Source organism: Lepus europaeus, chromosome 10 (genome assembly GCF_033115175.1).
Source record: "Lepus europaeus isolate LE1 chromosome 10, mLepTim1.pri, whole genome shotgun sequence".
In the NCBI taxonomy this organism is placed as follows: Eukaryota; Metazoa; Chordata; class Mammalia; order Lagomorpha; family Leporidae; genus Lepus; species Lepus europaeus.
In genome coordinates, this window is record NC_084836.1 from 24,996,509 (window position 1) to 25,023,002 (window position 26,494).

Genomic DNA, 26,494 nt, shown 5'->3' on the forward strand with positions numbered 1-26,494 from the left:
CATGGGCACTGCTCGGAAACACCAGCGAGGCCACTGAGGAGAGCCACTGGTGACTGAATGTAGCCTCCTGGTGCAGTGTTTGTAGAATTTTTTTAAAAGTGTGTGTCCTTTTCTTCGGACAGGGCCAGGAGACAAAATGACGTCAGACTTTTTGCCGACATCGCTGAATCCTGAAGGTAAAAAGAAACCTCGAGTTTGTGCTTTGTGCTTCGCGTGGTTGGGCTTTGTGGCGGATTGAGGAGGTAGAGGAGAGTGCTACACAACCCAGCTGCTGAGAAGGTTGCGTCCTGCCAGCGGCCCTGCGCTGCTCCGAGTCGCTGCCAGAGTGCTGCTCGGAGTGGCTGATCCATGGACGTTCCTGCCAGCAGTGAATGAGGGCCCGGTTTCTCCACATCCTCTGGAGTAGTTTTGAATTCATTTGTAAGGCGCTAGTCTGGGCTGAGGCTCTTGTTCAGGGTGGTGACTGTGTCTGTTAGACGGAAAAGAGGGATTAAGGGTGATGGCGGGGGTGTGTGCAATGGTGGGAAGAAACCACATCGCAAAATACAGTGCGCTGTTCTCAAGGTCTCCTCATGTGGTGGACTTGGCCACCACGAGGCATCAAGTGCTGGGCTCAGGGCCATGGGACACAGAAGGAGGAGCAGTGCTCCTGCCTGGGAGATCCAGGCCGTGTGTCTCAGCCTGTAGCTGGGGAGATGAGCTGCCCGAACCTCACCTTCTCAGAGACCCCTGGGAGAGCCCTCTCACTTTGCCCTGGCTGGCAAGAGCCGTGGTGCTCTGGCTAGTAGAGGAATGATAGAGGTCTGCCTGTCTTTGTTTTTTTCACAGATAACATAAACAATGACACAATCAAAAAGGACAGGCCTTACAAGGTCTTTTTCAAAGACATCTTTTTTTTCAAAGAAAATGAAATGGCAGCAAGGAAAAAGGTAAGGTTTTGTTCAAAATCCCAATCCCAGTTATTGCTAGCTTCGTATCTTGTTATCCATTGCATTTAAGAACTTTGCTGGGTTAAAGCATGGAGTCAGATGTTGACATTCTATGTACGTAGATATAGACACATGTGTTGGACGTCCCCCTCCCCATGTGATAGGGAAACCATGTGACCCTTAACGAAAGAACAGCATCCAGAACTCGATGGGGACCTGCTAAGGTCGCCACCTAATGGAGCGAGACGCATGCTCCACTGTAAGGCAGTATGACCAGGAAGTAAGCACTACTGCACTGATCTGACACCCACGTTTTTCCATTTCTGAACTCTAGCTCTAGCTTACACAGGTGGTGCAACGTACGTCATTGGCTGTCCACAGTAGTACATCTTACAGGAAGTGACATCCTAGAGTTGATAGCATATTGTAGAGGCTTGCACAGAAGGTATAGAGGAAGGTGTACCTGCGGTTGGTGGTGAGAAGAGGGGGCGGGGGTGGCAGGGTGGTGGTGTGTGTCAAGACTTCACTGAGATGACAGGAGCGAGTCTTGAGGAAAACTTAGTGTGGGCATTTGGCACAGCAGTTGAGATGCCCATGTCTTGTATCAGAGGGCCGGGTTCAAGTCCCACCTCCACTTCAGGTCCAGTTTGCTGCTCATGGGTACCCTTGGAGGCAGCAGTTCATTGCTGAAGCACTTGGGCCCCTGCCAGCCTAGACTGAGTTCCTGGCTTCAGGATGATCCAGCCCCCAATGTTTGGAGTAGTTGGGGAGTGAACCAGCAGATCGAAGATCTCTCTCTCTATTTCTCTCTGTTATGTTTTTGTCTCTCTCTCTCTCTCTCTGCCTTTCAAATGAATGAATAAAAAACGTAAAGTGTAGAATATAACATAGTTATTATAACATCCCTCTAACTTAACAGAACGCAGTCAGAATTTGCCAGCAGATGTGGCTACGATGATGTACGTGTGTGTTGGGGAGGAGAACAGGAGAAGGATGACAGGATCAAAGTAGAGGAAGGGTGTCCTTTCAGAACGATTGGGAATGGGGCCAGTGTGGTGGCTCAGTGGGATAAGCTGCTGCTTGCATTACTGGTATCCTGTATCAGAATGCCAGTTTGAGTTCCACTTCCAATCCATCTCCCTGCTAATGCGCCTGGGAGGCAGCAGATGATGGCTCAAGTACTTGAGTCCCTGCCACCTTCATGGGAGACCTGGATGGATTGCTGGGGTCCTAGCTTCATCCTGGCCCAGATGTGGCCATTTGGGCAGTGAACCAGCATGTGGAAGGATCCCTCTCTTTCTCTTCCTCTCTCCAACACTCTGCCCTTAGAATATATACATACATACATACGTACATATTTTAACAAATAAAATTATTCCAAATGAAGCTAAATCAGCAATGAGGCCAGCTTCCCACTGTGCCTTGCAAAGTTCATCTCACCGCTTGTATGTTGCACCTTGTATTTCCCGGTTCACATCTTAGAAGACTCTGTCCCCTTCCCTTTTGTCCCTGTAACTCTGACTTTCAAATATTTTTTTTAAAAAATATTTTAACTTTTTTTTAAACTTATTTATTTGAAAGACAGAGTTACAGAGAGGCAGAGGCAGGGAGAGAGAAGTCTTCCATCTGCTAATTCACTCCCCAAATGGCTGCAATGGCCAGATCTGGGCCAGGCCAAAACCAAGAGACAGAAGCTTCTTCTGGGTCTACCACGTGGGTGCAGGGACCCAAGGATTTGGGCCATCTGCTGCTGCTCTTCCAGAACCATTAATAGGGAGCTGTATTGAAAGTGGAGCACCCGGGACTCAAACCAGCATCTCTATGGGATGCCGGAACTACAGATAGAAGCTTTACCCACTGCACCACAGTGCTGGCCCCTTTGTTCAACTTCTTAAAGCAAGAAAAAAACCATACATAATTCTTAAAAGAATTTGGGATAGCTCTGTTTATACCTTTTGTTGCAAATGATAATTTTATAAATGGTCACTTTCTTTAAAAAAAAATAAAGATTTACTTATTTATTTGAAAGGCAAGAGTTACAGAGAGGGAGAGAGATGGAGAGACAGAAATCGTCCAGCTGCGGGTTCACTCCCCAAATGGCCACAATGGCTGGGGCTGGGCCAGGCTAAAGCCAGGAGCCTGGAGCTTCCTTCAGATCTCCCATGTGAGTGCAGAGGCCCAAGCACTTGGGCCATCTTCTCCTACTTTCCCAGGCTATTAGCAGGGAACTGGATCAGAAGTGGAGTAGCCGGGACTCAAACCAGCACCCATATGGGAGCCGACACTGCAGATGGTGGCTTAACCCGTTGTGCCATAGCACAAGCCCCAAATGGTCATTATTTTAAGATCATATTCCTTGATTATATTAAAAATCCTTTGGGGCCAGCACCATGGTATAGCTGGTAAAGCTGCTGCAGGTGCCAGCATCCCTTATGGGCACTGGGTTGAGTCCCAGCTGCTCCACTTTTGATCCAGCTCCCTGCTAATGCACTTGGGAAAGCAGTGGAAGATGGCTCAAGTGTTTAGGACCCTGCACCCACATGAGAGACCCAGAAGAAGCTCCTGGCTTCAGATCAGCCCAGCTCCGGCCATTGCTGCCATTGGTGGAGTCAATCAGCGGATGGAAAATTTCTGTCTCTCCCTCTCTGTGCAGCTCTAACTTTCAAATAAACAAATACATCTTAAAGAAAAAAGATTCTCTATCCCTGTCTTAGGGGAAAAAAAAGAGGCATTCACATAGAGTTTGGTGTGTAGGGTGGGTGTTTAAGAAAATTAAAAAAAAATAAAAACAGCCTTTAAAATGTTTCCACTTGGGCAGGAAAAACTTATGAGCCGGAACATGAAAATCCACCAGAAGTCTACTTTTTCCTCCCGAATGAAGAGTCGCTCGCACCTGGGCCAGCTAGGTTTGTACTCAGACAGAAGTGGGAGCTCATTTGAAAATTTTGGACTGGATCCCACCCTGATTCTCAGATTGGCAGAAGGTGAGTCAAGTCAAAATGACACTCTGTTGAAGCACATTGTTTGGAATATTTACTAATGGCAAAATCGAGAGGTTGTCTGGGCGTGGGAAAAACGAGAAGTGTGTGCTGTCTCAGAGAGGTGAGGGAGGGCTGTGCAGACGGGGTGTGAGAGTTGGGAGGAGGTCTGTCTTGAATAAGAGATCATGATTTCCCCCAAAAGACTGTGACTGCTTTGCCCAGCTGGCAGGAAGGAGGTCACTGCCGAGTACTGCGATGTTAAAGTCGGCAGAGGACTGGCGTCGCAGCAGAGCGGGTTAAGCCTGTTTGTGACACTGGCATCCTGTATCGGAGCGCTGGCTCCTCTTGCTTCCAATCCAGCTCCCTGCTATGGCCTGGGAAAGCAACAGAGGATGGCCCAAGTCCCTGGGCCCCTGCCATGCATATGAGAGGCTCGGATGGAGTTCAGGCTCCTGGCTTTGGCCTGGCCCAGCCCGGGATGTTGTGGCTATTTGAGGAGTGAACCAGTGGATAGAGGCGCTCTCTCGCTTGCTTGCTTGCTCGCTCGCTCTCGGTGTGTGTGCACTTGTATGTCTCTCTCCGCCTTTCAAATAAATAAATATTTAAAAAATCTGTTAACATTGGGAAGGCAGATAAAATATCAAGGCAATGACTGCCCCATTTCATACTCAGCTGTAGATGAAGAACTGTAGAAACTTTTGAAGGGCGGAGGGATTTTGATTATCAATGCTGTAGAACCCATGTATCTAGATTCAGGAAGCTAAGAATGGAATGAGCTTGCCCGCTGTTGTTGTACCCTGGCTTTAAGGACCTTTGATGGCCCCTTGTTAAAGTACCACAGGCAACAGTTACTGCTCCATAAAGGAGGGCAATTTGGCCATCACAAATGGGTGTTTACTACTTCTCAGATCAAGAAGAGCCTATAAAAGAGATAGCAAGTGGTTTGAAGTTCATGAAGCAGAAGTGATTAACGCTAGAATGATGAAGTCGTTACAATCTTTTCTCAGAATCATTTCCAAATTTTTAATCAAAAAATTTAAAGGAAGGAAGGCCATGTATCAAGTACCCAGAATTTTCTGTGGTAACTTAAAACGTCTCTGGCTTCCCAAAAGCTCAGGTATTTTCACAAATGATGAAAAAAAAAATCTTCAGAGAACAGCAACAACAACAACAAAACAGTTGGGAAAGGACTTTGGATTCAGCAACTTAATGTAGAAAAAGAGCCATGTTGACTTACTGAGAAGAGTATAAATACATATAAATATTGTAACTGTACGAAACAGTAGCAAATGATAGGCGTCAAGGTGGACGAAGAGGCTGCTCTACAAGTTCTAGGATAAATCTCAGTTCAGTCTTGTGTCTCACACTTCACCTCTGTAGGAGGAACCCTAGGTCATCAAGAGCATTTAAAATTGCGTGTGGGAGTGAGCGTTGTGGTACAGTGGGTTGAGCTGCCACTGGGGATGCCTGTGTTGCATCTCAGTGCCAGGGATCGAGTTCTGCCTCCACTTCTGACCCAGCTTCTGCTAATGAAGATGGTGGTTCAAGTACTTAGGTCTCTGTCACCCATGTGACAAACCTAGATGGAATTCCTGGCTCCTGGCTGGTGGGGCTTAGCCCCAGCTGTTGCAAGCATTTGGGGAATGAATCAGTGGGTAGAAGATTCTCATTCTCTCTCTCTTGCTGTGCCTTTCAAATAAATAAAAAAATTCACTCAAAAATTCTATAGATTCAACAAAGAATTCTACATGAAATGGCTGCCTTTTTTGTATTTTATTTATTTGAAAGACAAACTTACAGGGAGAAATATATATAGAGAGAGGTCTTCCATCCACTGGTTCAATCCCCAAATGGCCGTAACAGCTGGAGCTGAGCCAGTCTGAGGCCAGGAGCTTCTTTCAGGTCTCCCACATGGGTGCAGAGGCCCAAGCACTTGGGCCATCCTCTGCTGCTTTCCTAGGCACATTAGCAGGGAGCTGGATCAGAAGTGGAGCAGCCGGGACTTGAACCGGCGCTCACATGGGATGTCAGCACTGCAGATCAGGGCTTTAGCCCACTGTGCTACAGCGCTGGCCCTGAAGTGGCTGACTTGTAAAACCCTTGCCATTCCAGTAGTTCTGGGATACCAAGGAAGTTTGGCTTTGCAGATGACCCAGGGCTGCGCCATTGCCACCTGCTGGAGAGCTTACTGGTCCTCTACACATAAATGTGGAGTAGACTCTAGAAATAATGAAGTCGTTTGACATTACACAGGTCACGCTGGCTGTGTCACCACTGGCAGCCGGGTGCACGGCTTCTGCTGGTTGCCTGAAGAGCCACTGGGACAACTTTTCACAAGGAAGTTGTCTTCCAATCAAGAACTGGTTTGAGTAAATGAGTGAACCTCTGTTTCTCCACCTTCCATTCTCTGCCTGAATTCTGACTGAAAGCAAACCTACATGACAGTGAAATAAGCCAGTGGGTCCACTCTGGGAGCCTGGTGTGTGTGTGTGTGTGTGTGTATGCGCACAAGAGCAGTAAACCCCTAAGTCACCATCAGAGAAGTTAGACGGACAAAGTGTCACAGGCAGATCACTTGGTCTGCGTGGTAGAAGTGCTGTTTTCTTCTCCATGCAGCTGGCAGCCAGCCTTTGGCTTCGCCTTCTTTATGATTTGTGTCCGTTGAGTGTGCTGCAGGCTCACATCCCTTGGGCTGGTCTTTAGCTCCCCAGTGAGGAGTGCTGGAGGTGCTTTGGGGTCAGCCTCTGGGGAGGGCTGTATCAAACAAGATCTCTTGGTTGGAAAGAAGTATAATGAGTCGTCTTAGGGTGGAAGGATAAAATTCCGTCCACTCAGCCAGACCGTGCTATGTTAAAGCAGGCTGAAATCATGCTTAGTTTATAGTACATATTTTTTGATACTGAAATTTATTTTCAGTTTGGTTGACCCATTGTAAGAGCCAAATGAAGGCCACAGTCAGCCCCTTCATTCATTTTTTTCTATTAAAAAAGGGTTGAGTGAGTTGAGCCTGAATGTAGTCAAGTGTGAGGATCAAATTAAACAACCCCTTCAGGATGCCATATACCAGCTCCATTGTGTGGGGAATTGACCAGGTTTCTGGACCAAATGAATAACAGAAAAAAAGATGGTGGGGGTGGGAAGGTAGCTGTTACAGATAAAACGGAGACTTGCAGGAGCACACCCACCCAATTGGTCTTGGTTTAGATTTTAATGTTTAAAATTCCAGAAAGGTGTTTTTCGAGACATCTGGGAAACCCAGGCTAGCTATGAGCTGTAACACTGGAGCTGCTAGTTTTAGGTGTGGGAGTGATGCTGCGGTTCTGTTTCAAAGCTTTTTGATCGGGTAGCCATAAACAGTGAAGGATGACATAATCCAGGGGCTTGGCTTTTCTTTAAAATGTTCCAGTGAGAACAAAACTGAAGTGTGGTGGTGCCAGGAAATAAAATGCTGGCCGTGTTGTAGTAGGCGACAGGGCCTCGGGGCTCATCGTGTGTCTCGGCTTTTATGAATGTTGGGGATTCCCTGGATAGAAAGTTGAAAAGACAAACGTGTGCTGAACACTGGTTGCTTTCCTGTGTGTTACTGAACCCCCAGCAAAGTGCTGTGCAGTAGGTTTGCCTCCTTTTTCGCATCTGGTGAAAATGACTTTGCGACAGTTTAGTCATCAGAAGTCTCTTAAGTGATTGCAGAATTCAAACCAGGGCCTGACTCCAAAACCTGTGGTTTGTCACCTCCCAATTAATAGTTGTTAATGACTGTAATGATCATTGTTTCTCTTATAATTGACCTTGAAAAATGAGTTGCTCATCCCAGTTGTATTGTTTACATAATGACAGCTAATCCTTACTAAAAAGTTAATTTGTGTTGCCTAATCTGTTGCCTCATGTGTCTCCTTAGCCTAACTTGTGCTTGGGTAATAAAACCCTCTTACATTTCAGTAGCTTCCAATAGCAGAGGTTTAATTCTCGTTCACTTTTCAACGTTGGTGCCTCTCGCTGCTGCTTTTGCTGAAGGATCTTTTGCTGTCTGGGACGTTGCTGGCTTTTAGCAAAGGAAGAAAGAGAACTGGGTGGTCAGTCTTCAAGCTTCTGCTTGCAAGCGAGGTAGACCCGCCCACTCCCATTCCATGGGTCAAGTCCACAGTCAGGCCTGGAAACCACAGTTGGTGCCCTTGCTTGACAGTTAGGGGAACGGAGGCTCAGGGAAGATAAGACGTTCACTCATCACCGCACCGCTGGTGAGTGGTGAGGGCCAAAGGCGACCCAGGGAGACCGCTCGCCTCGGCCTCCCAGAGCAGTGCTTGCTGGTTAGTTGGGAAACATTATTTCTACTTATGCTTTATTCCTGACCACATTCCGTTGATGTTGCACGAAGCTCCCATTCTTGAACTGTAGCATCTGCATGATTTTCCAGAATGAGGAAGCCTTGTAAGGAACGTGTTGCCTGAAGACTTGAGTGTTATGTCTAGATGGGCCAATCGCTAGTGTTTAAAGCAATTCAGTCTTATCTGGAGTAGTGCTGGCTTAGGAACAGTGTCCCCTGCTCTGTCACTTGATAGCTGTGTGACCTCACACAAGAGCTTTGACACCTCCAAGCCTCAGGGGGCTAATAAAGTACTTTGGATTCTTGTCAGGATTAACTGATATACTTAAAGTGTCCAGTAAAATGAGGACACAAAATAAAAGGTAATTCATAGTTTAATTTTTTAAAAAGTTGTATTTTGTTTGAAAGGCAGAGTTACAGAGAAAGAGAGAGGAGAGACACCTCGCACTAGTTCACTCCCCAAATGGCCACAATGGCTGGGGCCGAGTCAGGCCAAAGCCAGGAGCTTCATCTGGGTCTCCCATGTGGATGCAGGGGCCCAAGGACTTGTGCCATATTCCACTGCTTTCCCAGGCCATGAGCAGAGAGCTGGATCAGGAGCGGTACAGCCAGGACTCGAACCAGCACCCACATGGGATGCTGCTACTGCATACAGGGGTTAACCCGCTGTGCCACAGCACTGGCCCCTTAATAAGTTTTTAAAAATACTTATTGATTTTCATTTTATTTGGAAGAGAGAGAACTTCCATCCACTGGTTCACTCCCCAAAAGCCTCCCCTAAAGCCAGGTCTCCCACACAGGTGGCAGGTTCTCAAGTACTTGAGCTGTCACCTGCTACCTCCCCATGATGCACGTTAGGAGGAAGCTGGAATCAGAAGCAGAGGAGCCAGGACTCAAACCGGGCACTCGGATACAGGATGTCATCATTTACCCTGCTGTGCCAAGTGTACACCCCTAAATTAGTTTTTGAGAGGCTTGGAAAAAGTCTATTGGAAGATAGAGTATCTTTTTTTGAAGTTCAGATACACACTTTGTGCAATAATTTAATTACCAGGCTTTATTTTATTCAACGTCTTTGAAAGATACTGAACTAAACCAGTCTATTTCAATTTTTTTTTACAGGTGCAGACACAAAAAAGACAGTACGTGAATTTATTAAGGACCAACGAGACAGGTTCCTACTTGAGGTAAAAATAATTTCTTTCTCCCATCAGCCAAATACAAGGCCTCTTGCACAGCTTTGCCACATACTTATCTTCACATTTTATTTTTCCATTGTCCCAAGTCTGCTGGCTGAACAGACTGGTTTATTCATGTGTTCATTTGTTTGAAAAACACTTATGCTGTGTTCACTCTGTGCCAAGCAGTGCCCAGAGACCCCATCCTTGGAGAGCTTACATTCTAGAACTCTAGGGAGGATTCCACACTTGCTAGACTCTATGGAAAATTACTCTAGAGGATGTCTAGGTGAGTTGCTCCTTTTTTTTTTTTCCAGTTCTCTCTCTCTCTCATGATCATGACAGTATCTGAGAAGCCCATTTTAATCCAGATTGTCCTAGTTCTTTGACTATCACAGAAGCCCAAGCAGCATGAATCCAGAGAATTCTGGAATCCTTTCAGCTCCTCTGTTCCCACTCATGCCAGAAGAGAGTGCTAGGTGTCCAGTTGAGTATTATAAAAATAACAGAGCCTCTTATTCTTTTTTCTAAGACTAATTTATTTGAAAGAGTTATAGAGAGAAAAGGAGAGGCAGAGAGAGAGGTCTCCCATCTGCTGGTTCACTCCCCAGTTGGCCACAATGGCCAATTGCATTGATCTGAAGCCAAAAGCCAGGAGCTTCTTTCAGGTCTCCCATGCGGGTGCAGGGGCCCAAGGAGGACTTGGGCCATCTTCTTCTGCTTTCCCAGGCCATAGCAGAGAGCTGGATTGGAAGTGGAGCAGCCGTGTCTTGAACTGGCACCCACATGGGATGCTGGCGCTGCAGTTGGTGGCTTTACCCTCTGCGTGACAGCGCTGGCCCAGGGGCTTTTATTCTGGTATAAAAAACCTTTAACTAGAAGCCATGCCACATAACTGAAAACATGATTATTTAATATCCCTGTGGACGTGGCCAGAGCCGCGGCTCAATAGGCTAATCCTCCACCTGCGGCACTGGCACACCGGGTTCTAGTCCCGGTTGGGGCGCCGGATTCTGTCCTGGTTGCCCTTCTTCCAGGCCAGCTCTCTGCTGTGGCCCAGAAGTGCAGTGGAGGATGGCCCAAGTCCTTGGGCCTTGCACCTACATGGGAGACCAGGAGAAGCACCTGGCTCCTGGCTTTGGATCAGTGTGGTACACCAGCCACAGCGCGCTGGCCACAGCGGCCATTGGAGGGTGAACCAACAGTAAAGGAAGACCTTTCTCTCTGTCTCTCTCTCTCTCACTGTCCACTCTGCCTGTCAAAAATAGAAAAATAGGCCAGCGCCGTGGCTTAACAGGCTAATCCTCCGCCTTGCGGTGCCGGCACACCGGGTTCTAGTCCCGGTTGGGGCGCTGGATTCTATCCCAGTTGCCCCTCTTCCAGGCCAGCTCTCTGCTATGGCCCGGGAAGGCAGTGGAGGATGGCCCAAGTGCTTGGGCCCTGCACCCGCATGGGCGACCAGGAGAAGTACCTGGCTCCTAGCTTCGGATCAGTGCGATGCACTGGCCACAGCGGCCATTGGAGGGTGAACCAACGGCAAAAAGGAAGACCTTTCTCTCTCTCTCTCTCTCACTATCCACTCTGCCTGTCAAAAAAATAAATAAAAATAAAAAAAATAAAAAACATCCCTGTGTACGTAATCACTTAGCTTAGAAAAAAGAGACACCAAGCCCCTGATGATATCAATATGGGGGCTGGTATTGTAGTACAGTGGGTTAAGTTGCTCCTTGCAACACTGGCATCCCATGTCCAAAAGCCAGTTCAAGTCCCAGCTGCTTTTCTTCCAATCCAGCTCCTTGCTAATGCACCTGGGAAGGTAACAGAAGATGGCCCAAGTGCTCAGGCTCCTGGCTGTTGTGACCATTTGGGGAGTAAACCAGAGGATAGAAGATCGATTTTCTGTCTCTGTCTCTGTGTCACTTGCCTATTTAAAGAAAAAAAGTGGAAGCATAATTACAAAGCAAATTAATTTAATCTTATTTGCACCTCTTTTGTCAAGCATAGAGCATCTAAAGAGGATAACCGTCTCAAAGTCTTCAATGCTAAATGAAAATGTACTCGTTTTTTCATTATTTCCCATAGCACATTTTGAAGCACAAATCTAAGTTAACACTTGGTATTCTTGCAGCTGCGATCAGTATAGAAGATTTCCCTTAAAGTCAGTGACGCAGTTATAGATAGAACGTGGTACCATTGGTTGTTAAATGTCATTCCCTGGGTGTGACTTTGGCTTTTATCCTAAGACCCTGCTGACCCACCTGACATCCCAGGAGCTGGAGGTCACGCTCAACAGATGCAGTAGGAGTTGGACATTTGTATTAAACAGGCTTCCCTTCCGTGACCATTTGGTGAAGTGTCCCAAAGTGATTTGATGGTGTCCGTTTATCACGAAGGCTCATATATAGTTAAAAGAAAAATTCCCTTGCCCCAAGAGAGTTTGGCCTTTGCCCTTGACTTCTAGGTGGTAATCTAGAAAACTTAGTCCATTTTCTGTTTCTAATACAATGCTACAAATTATAAAGAAAATAGTTTTTGAAGACTATTTATTTATTTGAGAGAGCAACAGAGAGGGAGAGACAGACAGGGGTCTTCTATCTGCTGGTTCACTCCCCAAATGGCCACAACACCTGGGGCTGGGCCAGGCTGAAGCCTGGAGCCAGGAACTCCATGTAGGTGTCCCATGGGGGGCGGCAGGGGCTCGAGGCTGCCTCCCAGGGTGCTTTAGCAGGCAGCTGGGTTGGAGGCAGTGCAGCTGGCACAGAGGTTTATTTTGGTGTGTGGCTCTGGTCCAGTGTTGGGTCTTACCTGGCCATGGCCTTCTAGTTAGAAGTGCCCCCCCCCCCCCCAGGCAGTGCAAGTATCAGATGGCAAGAGACATGGGGTGTGCCAGTATTCCGTCGTGGGGACGCCCCCTGCTGACCTCGTCTAATGGTGATCATTTGCCAGAGGCCCCACTTCTGCATACCACTGTCAGACTGAGAGTATAACCTCTGAGTTCGTCACGGGGGAATTAAACCGCAGCATGAGTTTTAGAGAAGACAGACTATGTCTAACTCAACAACATCAGGTCCTACCTAAAAGATGGGGCTGCCCACCTTGCCCTGTCTCTGGGTAGGGGCTTGGCCATGCCAGAAAAACCAGCCGTGTGACTTACAGTAGGGGCTTTGGGTGGCAGAGGGCCTGATCGTGCCTGCTGAATGAAGCCCCAGGGAAAAGACATAGCTCCGTGGAGCTTCCCCATGCAGGGTGGGGAACAGGTTTATGGGAAGGGACTACTAAAAACTTTGCATCTGGAACCTTCCCAGGCCCTGCCTGACATGTCTCTTCCTTTGGCTGATTTTAATCTGTATGCTTTCCTTATAAGAAACTGTGTTCAGGAGTATTACAGCTTCTGGTAGGTTTTTTAAGTCCTTCTGAATTATCAAGAATGAGAATGCTTGGGGAACTATAGCTGGTGTCAGAAGTGGGGGAAATCTTGGGGACTGTGCCTTCAAATTTTGCACTTTGGCTGACTTTGGAAAGGCTTCATGGCTCCCTTGCTTGCTTGCTCTTCCTCCCTCCCTCCCTCTCCTCTTCCTCCTCTCTTTTCCCATCTCTTTCTCTTGTAATTTGTGGCAGAGTTGGAGCCTGAAATGCCCACTAAAAATATTATGAGTGTTCACATTTTACGAACTTACTATTATGAACTTTATGCCAATAAATTTGACAGCACAGATGAAAAGAGTTCTTTGAAAGACACAAACTACTACAGTTTACTCAATAAGAAATGAGTAAATGGAATAGATTCACGTCTCTTAAAGCAATTGAACTTAAAGGTTTTATTTTGAAAGTTTTTGTTTTTACAAAGGAAAATCTAGATTCACTGGTTAGTTCTATCAAACACTGAAAGAAGAAAATAATTTTACACACACTGTTCCACAAAACTGAATAGGAAGAGAGTCTGCCCAATTCATGCTGTGAGGCCAGCATTCCCTGATAACAAAATCATATTGAGGCATTAGAAGAAAAAAACCTAAAGACCAAGACCCCTTGTGAACATAAATGCGAACATTCTCAACAAATTTTTACAAACTCCAGTAATACGTGAAGTTGATAATTTAAGCATCATAACCAGTTGGTGTTTATTCTAAGAATATAAGAGTGGTTTAACATTTGAAAATGAGTCAATGTAATACACACTAATAATTAAAAATGAAAAAGTCATATGATTATCTCAACTGATACAGAAAATGCCTTTAACAATATCCAAAACTCATTCTTTTTTTTTTGAATGGAAAAAATCATATTCATTTTTATAACATCATTGAAACATTCATACAACATTATATATAACATTCTTTTTAATTTAACTTTTTAATTTAAGGTATACAAATTTCTTGTATTTCACATATACAGATTCAGGAACATAGTGATACTTCCCACTCTAACCTCTCTCCTGCCCATGCTCCCGTCCTTCTTCTTCCTCCTCCTCCTATTCTCAGTCTTAATTTTTATAAAGATCTATTTCCAATTAAATTTATATTCATAAGATTAACCCTATAAATATTTCAATAAATAGTATGAAGAAAGAAAACCCTGTTCTTCAACAGTGGAGACATGAGCTATCAACAGTCATCAAATTTCAAAATGTCCGTTTCACTCCTAAACATTACATTTTAGGTACTTTATTACCACAGATCAAGGAAAACATAGGGTATTTGCCTTTTTGGGGAATGGCTTGTTTCACTAAGTATAATGGTTTCCAGTTGTATCCATTTTGTTGCAAAAGTCAGGATTTCATTTTTTTAACCGCTGAGTAGTATTCCATGGTGTATATATATCATAATTTCTTTATCCAGTCATCAGTTGATGGGCATTTGGGTTGATTCAATATTTTCACTATTGTAAATTGAGCTGCAGTAAACATGGGGGTACAGATCACTCTTTTATATGCTGATTTCATGTTGTTTGGGTAAATTCCCAGAAATAGGATGGCTGGGTCATATAGTAGGTCTATATTGAGATTTCTGAGGTAACTCCAAAAATTGTCTTCCATGGTGGCTGTACCAGTTTACATCCCACCAACAGTAGATTGGGGTACATTTCCTCCATATCCTAGCCAGCATTTATTGTTTGTTGATTTCTGTATGAGAAGCATTTTAATTGGAGTGAAGTGAAATCTCATTGTGGTTTTGATTTGCAATTCCCTAACAACTAGTGTTCCTGAGCATTTTTTCATGTGTCTGTTGGCCATTTGAATTTTCTCTTTTAAAAAGTGCTTGTTCACATCCTTTGCTCATTTCTTAACTGAATTGTTTTGTTGTTGAGTTTCTTGAGCTCTTTGTAGATTCTGGGTGTTAATCCTTTACCAGCTTCATAGTTTGCAAATATTTTCTCCCATTCTATTGGTTGCCTCTTCCCTTTGCTGTGTGTTTCTTTTGCAGTAAGGAATCGTCTCAGCTTGCTGTAATCCCATTTGTCAATTTTGGCTTTGATTGCCTGTGCTTCTGGGGTCTCTTTCAAGAACTCTTTGTGTATGCTAATGTCTTGCAGTTTCCCCAGTGATCTCCAATAATTTGATGGTGTTGGGCCATAGATTTAGGTCCCTGATGCATTTTAAGTGCATTTTTGTGTAAGGTGTAAGGTAGGGGTCCTGCTTCATACTTCTGCATGTGCAGATCCAGTTTCCCTTGCACCATTTGTTGAACAGACTGTCCTTTCTCCAGGGATTGATTTTAGCTTTTTTGTCAAGGATAAGTTGGTTGTAGATGTATGGATTGATTTCTGGAGTTTCTATTCTGTTCCATCGGTCTACACATCAATTTTTATGCCAATACCAGGCTGTTTGGATTATAACTGCCCTGTAGTATGTCTTGATATTTGGTATTGTGATACATTAGCTTTGTTTTTGTGGTATAAGATTACTTTAGCTTTTCAAGGTCTCTTGTGTTTCCATATGAACTTTAGCATCATTTTTTTTTCTACATCTGAGAAAAATGTACTTGGTATTTTGATTGGGATCACGCTGAATCTGTAAGTTGCTTTTGGTAGTGTGGACATTTTGATGATATTCTTCCAATGCATGAACATGGAAGCTTTTTCCATTTTTTTGTGTGTCTTCTATTTCTTTGTTTAATGTTTTGTAGTTTTCATCTTTGAGATCTTTGACATACTTGGTTAAATTTATTCTAAGGTATTTAATTTTTTTGTAGCTGTTGTGAATGGGATTGATCTTAGTTCTTTCTCAGCTGTGGCATTATCCATGTATGCAAAAGATATTGATTTTTGTGTGTTAATTTTATATCCTGCTGCTTTACCAAACTCTTATTAATTCCAATAGTCTATTAGTGGGGTCTTTTGAATCCCCTATATATAGAATCATGTCTTCTGCAAATAAGGATAATTTGACTTTTTCCTTTCTAGTTTGCCTTCCCTTGATTTCTTTTTCACACCTAATGGCTCTGGCTAAAACTTCCAGGACTATATTGAATAGCAGTGGTGAGAGTGGGCATCCTTGTCTGGTTCTGGATCTTAGTAGGAATGCTTCCAACTTTACCCCATTCGATAGGATGCTGGCTGTGGGTTTGTCTTAAATTGCCTTGATTGTGTTAAGGAATATTCCTTCTATACCCAGTTGCCTAAGGTTTTCATCATTAAAAGATGTTGTGTTTTATCAAATGTTTTCTCTGCATCTATTGAAATAATCATATGGTTTTTGTGCTTCAGGTTTTTTTTTAAAGATTTATTTATTTGAAAATCAGTTACACAGAGACAAGGAGAGGCAGAGAGAGAGAGAGAGAGAGAGAGAGAGAGAGAGAGAGAGAACTCTTAGATCTGCTGGTTCACTTCCCAATTGATTGCAACAGCCAGAGCTGAGCTGATCTGAAACCAGGAGCCAAGAGCTTCTTCTGGTTCTCCCACGTGGGTGCAGCGGTCCAAGGACTTGAGCCGTCTTCTGCTTCTTTCCCAGGCCATAGCAGAGAGCTGTATTGGAAGTGGAGCAGCCGGGACTTGAACTGGCACCCATAAGGAATGCCGACACTGCAGGCAGCAGCTTTACCTGCTGCATCACAGCGCTGGCCCCTGTGCTTCAGTTTATTAATATGATGTATCCCATTGATTGATTTGCAATTCTTGAACCATCCCTGCATACCAGAGACAAATCTCACTTGGTCTGGGTGAATGATCTTTCCGATGTGTTGTTGGATTTGATTAGTTAGTATTTTGTTGAGTATTTCTGCATCTATGTTCTTTCAGGGAAATTAGTTCTCTTTCTCTGTTGTATCTTTTTCTGGTTTAGGAATTAAGGTGATATAGGCTTCATAGAAGGAGTTTGTGAGGACTCCTTCTCCTTCAATTGTTTTGAATAGCTTGAGAAGAATTGGACTTAGTTCTTCTCTAGATGTCTGGTAGAATTCAGTAATGAAGCCATCCAGTCCTGGGCTTTTCATTCTTGGGAGGGTCTTTATTACTGAATCAGTCTATATCTTGGTTATTGGTCTGTTTAAGTTTTCTATGTCTTCATGATTCAATTTTGGTAGATTGTATGTGTCCAGGAATCTATCCATTTCTTTGAGATTTTCCAATTTGTTGGCATATAGCTCTTAGTAGTAATTTCTGATTATTCTTTTTATTTCTGTGGTGTCATTAAATTTCCTTTTTCATCTCTAATTTTATTAATTTGCATATTCTCCTTTTTTGGTTAGTTTGGCCAACAATATGTCAATTTTATTTTTTCAAAAAACCAGCTCGTCTTTTTGCTGGTCTTTTGTATTTCTTTTTGGTTTCAGTCTTATTTATTTTTTTTCTAATTTTAATTATTTCTTTTCTCCTACTAGTTTTGGGTTTGGTTTCCTGTTTTTCTAGATCTTTGAGATATAATGATGGCTCATTTATTTGGTATCTTTCTAATTTGTTAATGTAGTCACCAATTGCTATAAACTTGTCTCTACTTTTGCTGTATCCCATAGTCTTGATATGTTGTATTGTAATCTTCATTCATTTCCAGACATTTTTTGATTTCTCCTATGACCCACTGTTTATTCAGGAGCATGTTGTTCAATCTCCATGAGTTTGCATATGTTCTAGAGATTCTTGACTTGTTAATTTCCAGCTTCATTCCATTGTGCAGAAAAGATGCATAATATGATTTCAATTTTTTAGAATTTGTTGAGGCTTGCTTTATGGCCTATCATATAGTGATCCTAGAGAAAGTTCTATACACTTATGAAAAAAGTGTGGGATGAAAAGTTCTGTAGATATCAATTAGGTCCATTTGGTCCATACTGTTGATTTGCTCTGTTGTTTCTTTGTTGTTTTTCTCTCTAGTTGATCTGCCCATTGCTGAAAGTGGGGTATTGAGGTCCCCCATTACTATTGTTTTTGAGTCTCTGTCTCCCTTTAGACCCATTAACATTTCTTTTAAATAGCCAGGTGCCATGTAATTAGGTACATATATGTTTATAATAGTCACATCTTTCTGTTGAATTGATCCCTTAATCATTACATAGTGCTGTTTGTCTTTTTTAATAGTTTTTGTGTTAAAGTCTATTTTGTCTGATACATGGATGGCTACACCTGCCCATTTTTGCTTTCCATTGGCATAGAATATCTTTTTCCATCCTTTGACTTTCAGTCTGTGTATGTCTTGGTTGGTGAGGTGTTTTCTTGTAGGTAGCAAATACATGGGTCTTTTATTTTTTTCTTTTAATCAGGGCCAAGTTGTTACTTATCAATAGTAACCTTGAATGTAAATGGCCTAAATTCTCCAATTAAAGATACAGTCTGGCTGAATGGATTAAAAAACTTTAAAAAAAAACAGACTTTTTATTTATTTGAAAATCAGAGAGAGGGAGAGTCAGAGAGAGAGGGAGAGGAGAGAGCTCATCCATCTGCTAATCCACTCCTGAAATGTTCGCTATGACCAAGGGCTGGGCCAGGTCAAAACAAGGAGCCAGGAGCTTCATCCAGGTCTCCCACGTGAGTACAAGAGCCCAAGTACTAGGGCCATCTTTCACTGCTTTCCAAGGTGCATTAGCAGAGAGCTAGATCAGAAGTGGAGTAGCCAGGACTTGAACCAGCACCCATATGGGATGTCAGTGCTGCAGACAGCAGCTTAATCTGCTGGGCCATAGTGCTGGCCCCCCAGGTCTCGTTCTTGATAGAAAATCTCAGCAAAGCAGGCCAGCGCCACGGCTCAATAGGCTAATCCTCCGCCTTGTGGCACCGGCACACCGGGTTCTAGTCCCGGTCGGGGCACCGATCCTGTCCCAGTTGCCCCTCTTCCAGGCCAGCTCTCTGCTGTGGCCAGGGAGTGCAGTGGAGGATGGCCCAAGTGCTTGGGCCCTGCACCTGCATGGGAGACCAGGAGAAGCACCTGGCTCCTGCCATCAGATCAGCGCGGTGCGCCAGCCGCAGTGCGCCTACCTCGGCGGCCATTGGAGGGTGAACCAACGGCAAAAAGGAAGACCTTTCTCTCTATCACTCTCTCTCACTGTCCACTCTGCCTGTCAAAAAAAATTAAAAAAAAAAAAAAGAAAATCTCAGCAAAGCAAGAGCAAAAGGGAACTTTCTAAGCTACATAAAAGATGTTTTCTAGAAACTAACATCATATACTTGCTGGTAAAAGACTGGATGCTTTCCTCCCCAAGATAGGAACCAGGTGAGGATCTCCACTCTACCACTTCTAGTCTTCATTGTTCTGGAAGTCCTAGTCAGTGCAACGAAATAAGTAAACAAAATGAGTATTGGAAAGGAAATATTGGCCAGCACCGCGGCTCAATAGGCTAATTCTCTGCGGCACCGGCACACCGGGTTCTAGTCCCGGTCGGGGCGCCGGATTCTGTCCCGGTTGCTCCTCTTCCAGTTCAGTTCTCTGCTGTGGCCCGGGAGTGCAGTGGAGGATGGCCCAAGTGCTTGGGCCCTGCACCTGCATGGGAGACCAGGAGAAGCACCTGGCTCCTGGCTTTAGATCAGCGTGCTGCGCTGGCCGCAGTGTGCCAGCCACAGCGGCCATTGGAGGGTGAACCAACGGTAAAAGGAAGACCTTTTTCTATGTCTCTCTCTCTCACTCTCCACTCTACCTGTCAAAAAAAAAAAAAAAGGAAATATTAAAACTGTCCTCATTTACAAACAAGATGATAATCTTTATAGAAATCTTAAGAAATCTTAGAAAGCTATTAATAATCAGAGTAAAAAGTTTTCCAGTGTTGCAAAATACAAAGTCAGTTTACAAAAATCAATTGAATTTTATAACATTTCATTAAAAAATAAGAAATTGAAATTTAAAAAGCAATGTCATGTTCAAGAACATCAAAAATATGAAATATGGATAAGTTTATAAAACATGCATGAGGAACCCTCCAAAAGTTCATGAAAAATACATATTATGAAAAAGTATGTATAGATTTTAAAATATCTTTGCAACAAAATAAACTGACTTTTAATTCCATTTTTATAAGAACTTTTTGAAGTTCTGCACTGAAGATGACAAAGCCTCTTGGGTCAGAGCTTAAAAGCAGTTTTCTACTCATAGCTTTTCCACTTCTCAGTATTTACCCAAGACAAATGAAAGCATACATGTTCATAGCAACTTTATGAGCAGTAGCCCAAAACAAGGGCCAGCCTTGTGGCACAGCAGGTTAAGCTGCTGCCTGCAACAGTGGCATCCATATGGGTGCCTGCTTGAGTCCCAGCTGCTCCACTTCCAACATCCAGCTCCTGCTAGTTTGCCTGGGAAAGCAGCGAAGGATGGCCCTAGTCCTTGGGTCCCTGCCACCCATGTGGGAGATGCAGATGGAGTTTTCTGGCTCCTGGTTTCAGCCTGGCCCAACCGAGGCTATTGCCGACATTTAGGGAGTGAACCAGCAAATGGAAAACCTCTATCTGTCTCTCTCTGTAACTCTGCCTTTCAGATAAATAAAAGGAATCTTTAAAAAAAAAAAAAAAAAAAAAAAAGGAAGAAGTAGCCCAAAACAGAAAACTCAAATGTCCAAACTCAACTGGGAAACAAACCGTGGTGTTTCTTAAAAGCTGAGTGTTATTCAGCAATAAAAGAGAATCAATTATGGATTTTTGCAATAGCATGGATGAATCTCAAAATAATTGTGCTAAGTTTAAAAGCCAGACAGAAAACTAGTTCATCCATGCTTTCTCTTATGTAAAATTCTAGAAAATGCCACCCAGCCTGTGGTGACGGAAAGCAGGTCCTTGGTTGCCTAGGGAAGGAGCTGGCAAGGAGGGAGGAAAAGAAGGGTGCAAATGGCTCAGGAAATTCTATGGAGTGATCTGAGGGTATTTTCATTATTTTCACAGTGGTGAGGATTTCCAAGAGTATACACGTCAAGACTTCACAAATCGTGTACTTTGAACATGTGATGTTGATTTGTCCTTTTCAAATTCCATCCTGAAATCAAGGTCATTGCCCAAGATTTATTTGGGCATCCTATTATTTCTCATACAAATGATCACCGGCTGTGCAGTGTTTTCTCCTTTGTCTCACAACAGTGTTGAAATGTGCAGCAATGTTTCTGATGCACTTTTGTTTCCAATATTCGTAGTACGCTCTGTTAACCAAAAGAAACACAATTGAGAAGTTTGAAAAGCACATAGCAACGAAGGAAGGGCAGCTGATGAAGGCAGAAAAAAAGCTCCAAAATGACGCCATGGCCTTTGAGGAATTCCTTCGAGAAAACGATCAGAGATCCGTAGAAGCTCTTAAAATGTTAGTTTCTTCACGCTGACCCCTCTCGTTCTCTTTTTGGTTTTGCCCCCTTTTAAAATTTCTCAAAACAAACACAAAAGGAAACTAACAAATCTCTGTTACTTTTCAGTGCAGCACAAGAAACCATTAACAAACTCCAAGTGACAGCAGAGCTAAAGAAAGCAAGTATGGATGTGCAGGCAGTGAAAAGGTGAGAGTGGAGGCTCTGGCTTTTCCTCATCACACTGCCATACCCCGTGAAAGGCCGTCTGTGGCATGGGCGTTTGCTGTGGTGGTTAAGATACTGCTTGGGATGCATGCAACCCCTGTTCAAATCCCGGGTCCGCTTCCTATCCAGTTTCCTGCTAATGCACACCCTGGCAGGCTGCCGTGGCTTAAGCAGTTACATCACTGCCATCCGCAGGGGAGATCTAGATTGGATTTCTGGTTCCTGGCTATGGCCTGGCCCAGCCCCAGCTGCAGCCCCAGCCGCTGCAGGCATTTGAAGAGTGAACCAGCAGGTGGACGATATCTTGGTGTCTGCCTGTGTCTCTTTCAAATAAATAAAAATATTTTAAAAATAGCTGTTTGTGCTTAGCAAGAGCTAAGAGGGAATAACCTGTATCAGCTGATGATTTCATAAGTGTGAATATATTTTTAAAATGGGATGGTCACTGCCTCAATCAATATCAGGACAGTACCTGGCCTCTGGCTGGAAAGTTTCTCTAACACACAGGTACAGAGGCAAAGAAAGTAGTGGAAAAGAAGAAGCAAACTGATGTGAGGGCACACCATTAGCTGTCTTCTTAATGCTTTTTTCCATTTGTTCTGAAATACACATTTGTCCCCCCACATTGTAACATCCCTAATATTTGGCTTTTTGTTTTTTTAAAGATTTTCTTATTTATTTATTTATTTATTTAAAAGGCAGAGTTACAGAGCAAGAGGGAGAGATGAGAGAGATCTTTCATCTACTTGTTCATCTTTTTTTTAAAGTATATTTTTTAAGGATTTTTAATTTATTTGAAAGGCAGAGAGAGAAAGAGGTCTTCCATCCACTGGCCCACTCCCCAAATGGCTGCAGCAGCCAAAGCTGGGCTGATCAGAAGCCGGGAGCTTCTTCCAGGACCCCCACATGGGTACAGGGGCCCATGGATCTGGGCCATCTTCTACTGCTTTCCCAGGCCATAAGCAGAGCGCTGGATCAAAAGTGGAACAACTGAGGCTTGAACCAGCACTCATATGGGATGCTGGTACTGCAGGCAGTGGCTTCATCCACTATGCCACAGCACCAGCCCCCATCCACTAGTTCATTTCTCAAATGGCTGCTATGGCTGGAGCTGAGCCTGGAGCCCGAAACTCCACCCAAGGGCCCAGGGAGCCAGATCAGAAGTGGAGCAGCCAGGATCCGAACTGGAGCTCATATGCGTTGTTGGTGTTGCAGGCAGCAGCTTAATCTATTATGCCACAACACTGCCCCCACCAAATCTGAATTCATTTTACATTCATGTTTGAGTTATAGATGGTAGTATTTTTAATATTTAGACTTCAATTTAGTTAAATCTGATATTGCTATTAAAAACAAATTGGTAAGAAGAACTACTCCCCATTCATTGCATTAAAAGCGCCTCTCCGCAAAAAAAAAAAAAAAAAAAAAAAAAAAAAATTGGTAAGAAGAAACATTACAGGAGCAAGAGTTGAGATTAAAATTATTGTCCCATCAGTTTGCTCATTTTCAAACTGAGTATTTCCTGCTTTGGTCAAGGGAACTCAGTTGAAATAATTTTAAACATCTAAAGAAGCTTCCGTCCGTAATAATTTCATGACCCAAGAGACATCTTGGTATCAGGTCATGCTGAAACTTGTATTTTCTTCTTGAGGGCTTGTGTTCACCTCCCTCTAACACCAAGTCGTCGGATTCCCTACAACCGAGGCTCTGGGGGAGAAAGACAATAGCTTGTCTAAAATGCAGCACATGAACTGGATGGCAGTTTTTGAAGAAAAGGTGTCTTCAAACACATTCTTGCTGCGTCCTCTCCTGTTTTAGGAGCCTGAGGTTGAAGGTGCCCCAGGAAGAGGACTGCCCTTCCTTCCCTCACCCCCCATGCAACGAGAAGATTCCGTGCATTTATAGACAATTGGTAGGAGCTGGAGGAGCAACCTCTGTGTGTGCAGAGAGTATTGCATTCACACACAGTAGCTCCCTGGTCATGTACTCCAAACAGCGTGGCCAGAGAACCTGCTGCTTGTCTGTGAACATCCTCATCCTAGATGGTGCACAAGACAATGAAACACAAGCTTGTGGCAGAGCCAGGTCACAGGTGCTCTTTCTTCTTAGGCTTGCGATTGCCTGAGGAGGTCCTCAGCTGCTCTGTCCACAGCAAAAGGAAGCAGTGGCGAAGCTCCTGCTGGGAAACCTGCAGTTCCAGCCAGTCTTCACCCTAGGTTCTCATCCTCAAAAAATAGAAAAGTTATTTATTGGAAAGGCTGAATGACAGGGAGAGGGAGATGGAAAGAGAGAGAGGGAATGAGAATCCTTCATCTGCTGGTTCACTCCCCAAATGGCTGCAAAGCCAGCACTCGGAAACTCCAAATAGCTTCCCACAAGGATGGAAGGGGCCCAAGCTCTTGGGCTGTCCTCTGTTTGCTTTCTCAGGTGTGTTAACAGGGAGCTGGATTGGAAGCGGTGCAGCCAGGACTTGAAATGTTGGTCCAGGGGCTGGCATTGTAGTGTAGCAGGTAAAGCCTCTACCTGTGACTCTAGCATCCCATATGGGCACCCATTCATGTCCCAGCTGCTCCGCTTCCAATCCAGCTCCTTGCTAATGGCTTGGGAAATCGGCAGAAGACAGCCCAAGCCCTTGGGCCTCTGCACCCACATGGGAGACCGAGAAGAAGCTCCTGGCTTCGGCCTGGCCCAGCCATGACTGTTGTAGCCACTTGGGGAGTGAATCACTGGGTAGAATATATGTCCCTCTCTCCCTCCCTCTGTATCTCTGTAACTCTGACTTTCAAAATAAATAAATATAAAAAACAAACCAAAAAAAATGGGTGCTCCAATACAGGATGCTGGCATTACCACAACATTGGCCCTTGCCTTAGGTTCTTTGTAGCACACCTGGGAGGATTCCAATAGAAAATAAAGTACTGGCACATTTTCCATGAGTGTGGAATGTGCTCGCTTCTGAACCCTTGCATAAGACTTGCTCCATGGCTGAAGGAAGACTCTGACAAGTTTGAAGTATTGAAGCTGAGGATATTGCTAGGAAGTGAAATTGATGAGAGATGAGAGTATGAATAAGGAAGCCTCCAAAACATTGCAGTATTAGAGCTCCCGATGACTAGAGCCTCCTTTTGTGTGTTTTTTAATTAATTTATTTGAAAGGCAGAGATAGAGGAGGAGAGAGAAAGAGCGAGCGAGAGAGAGATATCTCTTCCATCTGCTGGTTCATTCCCCAAATGGCCACAACTGCTTGGGCTGGGCCAGGTCCAAAGCCAGGAGCATCTTTTGGGTCTCCCACACTGACGGCAGGGGCCCAGGCACTTGGGCCATCTTCTTCTGCTTTCCCAGGTGCATTAGCAGGGAGCCGGATAGGAAGTGGAGCAGCTGGGACTTGAACCGGTGCCCATATGGGATGCCACCACTACAGGCGGCAGCTTAACCTTTATTGCCACAGGGCAAGCCCCTCCTTTTCTTGATTTTAAACATCCCTCTAGGTCCACCTTGGAGCATGACTGTGGGAAAGCAGTGGGAAGCTGGGAGGGGGCATGAAGTCCCCGTCACTACCTCCAAGTCACACAGACCCAGGTCTGAGTGAAAAGCTGGACAGATGACTTTGCAGCACCCACATGTTCCAAAAGATGAGAATACCCAGTGCCTGTCTTATAGTAGTACTGAGGATGCAGTGATGCGTGTAGGGTGTCCTCAGCCTGCCCAGCACGCAGTAGAGACACTGCCCCCTCCTGCAGAAGATAACCAGGACCGAGGCCGAGGTGAGGGTCACCAGGCACTCTTGCAGACACGAGGCAGCTCAGCAGAAATCTGCTCAGACCAAAGCTGCAAGTCTCCCTGTAGCTGTGGCCAGCTGGAGAGGCCTGAGCTCAAGCTGCAGCCGCACTCTCACCTTGACCTTTCTGCTGTAGGAAGCCAAACCCCCTGCATTATGATGTGAAATCTCCACCCCCAGCCTAACATGGAACCCACATAACATACGTGGTAGCACAGTGGCCTACACATCTGCCCCCCTTTTTAAAAAAAATTTTTAATTTACATAAATAGAACAGATTTCATGTATCTCATATATATGGTTTTAAGTACATAATGACACTTCCCACCCCATCCTCCCTCCGTCCCTCCTCTTCTTCTGCTTCCTTATTTTCCTTTGAAGTTTTGAAATAATATACTTTTATTTTTTTCTTTGAGAACAAATTTTATTAATTGAAGAAGTACCTAAGGAAACAAGCAATGGCGTTGGGCACTTAGGCTTATCTAAAACTTAGGAGACATAAGAATATCCTCTACTTAATACACTAAAGCAAAGTAAATCTTTGAGAACAAGTTTTACTATTAGCTCTCATAATACAACTCTTGGAGGACAGAGGTCCTGCATGAGAAGTTCATGCACAGTGACTCCTGTTGTTAATTTAACAATTAACACCCTTATGTATGACATCAGTGATCACTCAAGGCGCTTGACATGAGCTAACTAGGCTATGGAAGCCCTCTGAGTCCACAAACTGAAGCCTTTTGCATCCTTCAATATTTAGACAAGACCATAAGCAAAGCAGAAGTTCTCTCCTACCTTCAAAGAAAAGTACCTCTATCTTTGACGACCACTTTTTTCCACTGGGGTCTCACCCACAGAGGTCCTTTGTGTAGGATATTATTGCCACAGTGTCTTGGCTTTCCATGCCTGAAATGCTCTCATGGGTTTTTCAGCCAGACCAGAATGCTTTAAGGGCTGATTCTGAGGTTAAAAACAATTTCTTAAATAGATGCTCAACAAATTGATAGGAATTACATGTTTTAATGATTTTCTGACTTTTAAAAATTTATATGAGTGAAGTTGAACATTTTTTCCTTTGAGTACTATGTATAGCCCTTGCCTATTTTCCTGTTGGACTAGGGTCTTTTTACTTTTTGTTTGTTGAACTTTTTAGTTAGTGAAGCCTTTGACTATAAATTAAAAGTATCTCAAAATGTAATAAATAAAATATTTGTAAAGTAAACAGATGTTGGAGAACTGAAAAAGCCATAAGGAAGTACTGCAGAGAGAGTAGCTGTAGGAAGCAGTCTCCATCGCCAGAGTGGGGGTAGCTAATCCTATCTCTATGATTACTTTAATGCTTAAAATACTTGTTTTGTTTTTTTTTCTATACCATCTTACTTATGGGGATTTGGC

At 44.0% G+C, this 26,494-nt stretch overlaps 1 protein-coding gene across 3 annotated transcripts in view; it reads left to right on the forward strand.

The window, feature by feature from the left end:
• Positions 1-26,494, forward strand: part of CCDC38 (coiled-coil domain containing 38) — a 66,833-nt gene that overhangs the window by 15,038 nt on the left and 25,301 nt on the right. For all 3 annotated transcript variants that reach the window (XM_062203095.1, XM_062203096.1, XM_062203094.1), the window contains 6 exons: positions 123-176; positions 829-929; positions 3,748-3,913; positions 9,357-9,421; positions 20,950-21,113; positions 21,223-21,303. In XM_062203095.1, coding sequence (XP_062059079.1) covers positions 137-176; positions 829-929; positions 3,748-3,913; positions 9,357-9,421; positions 20,950-21,113; positions 21,223-21,303 — 617 coding nt within the window. In that variant the 5' untranslated portion in view covers positions 123-136. The remainder of the gene's footprint in view (positions 1-122; positions 177-828; positions 930-3,747; positions 3,914-9,356; positions 9,422-20,949; positions 21,114-21,222; positions 21,304-26,494) is intronic.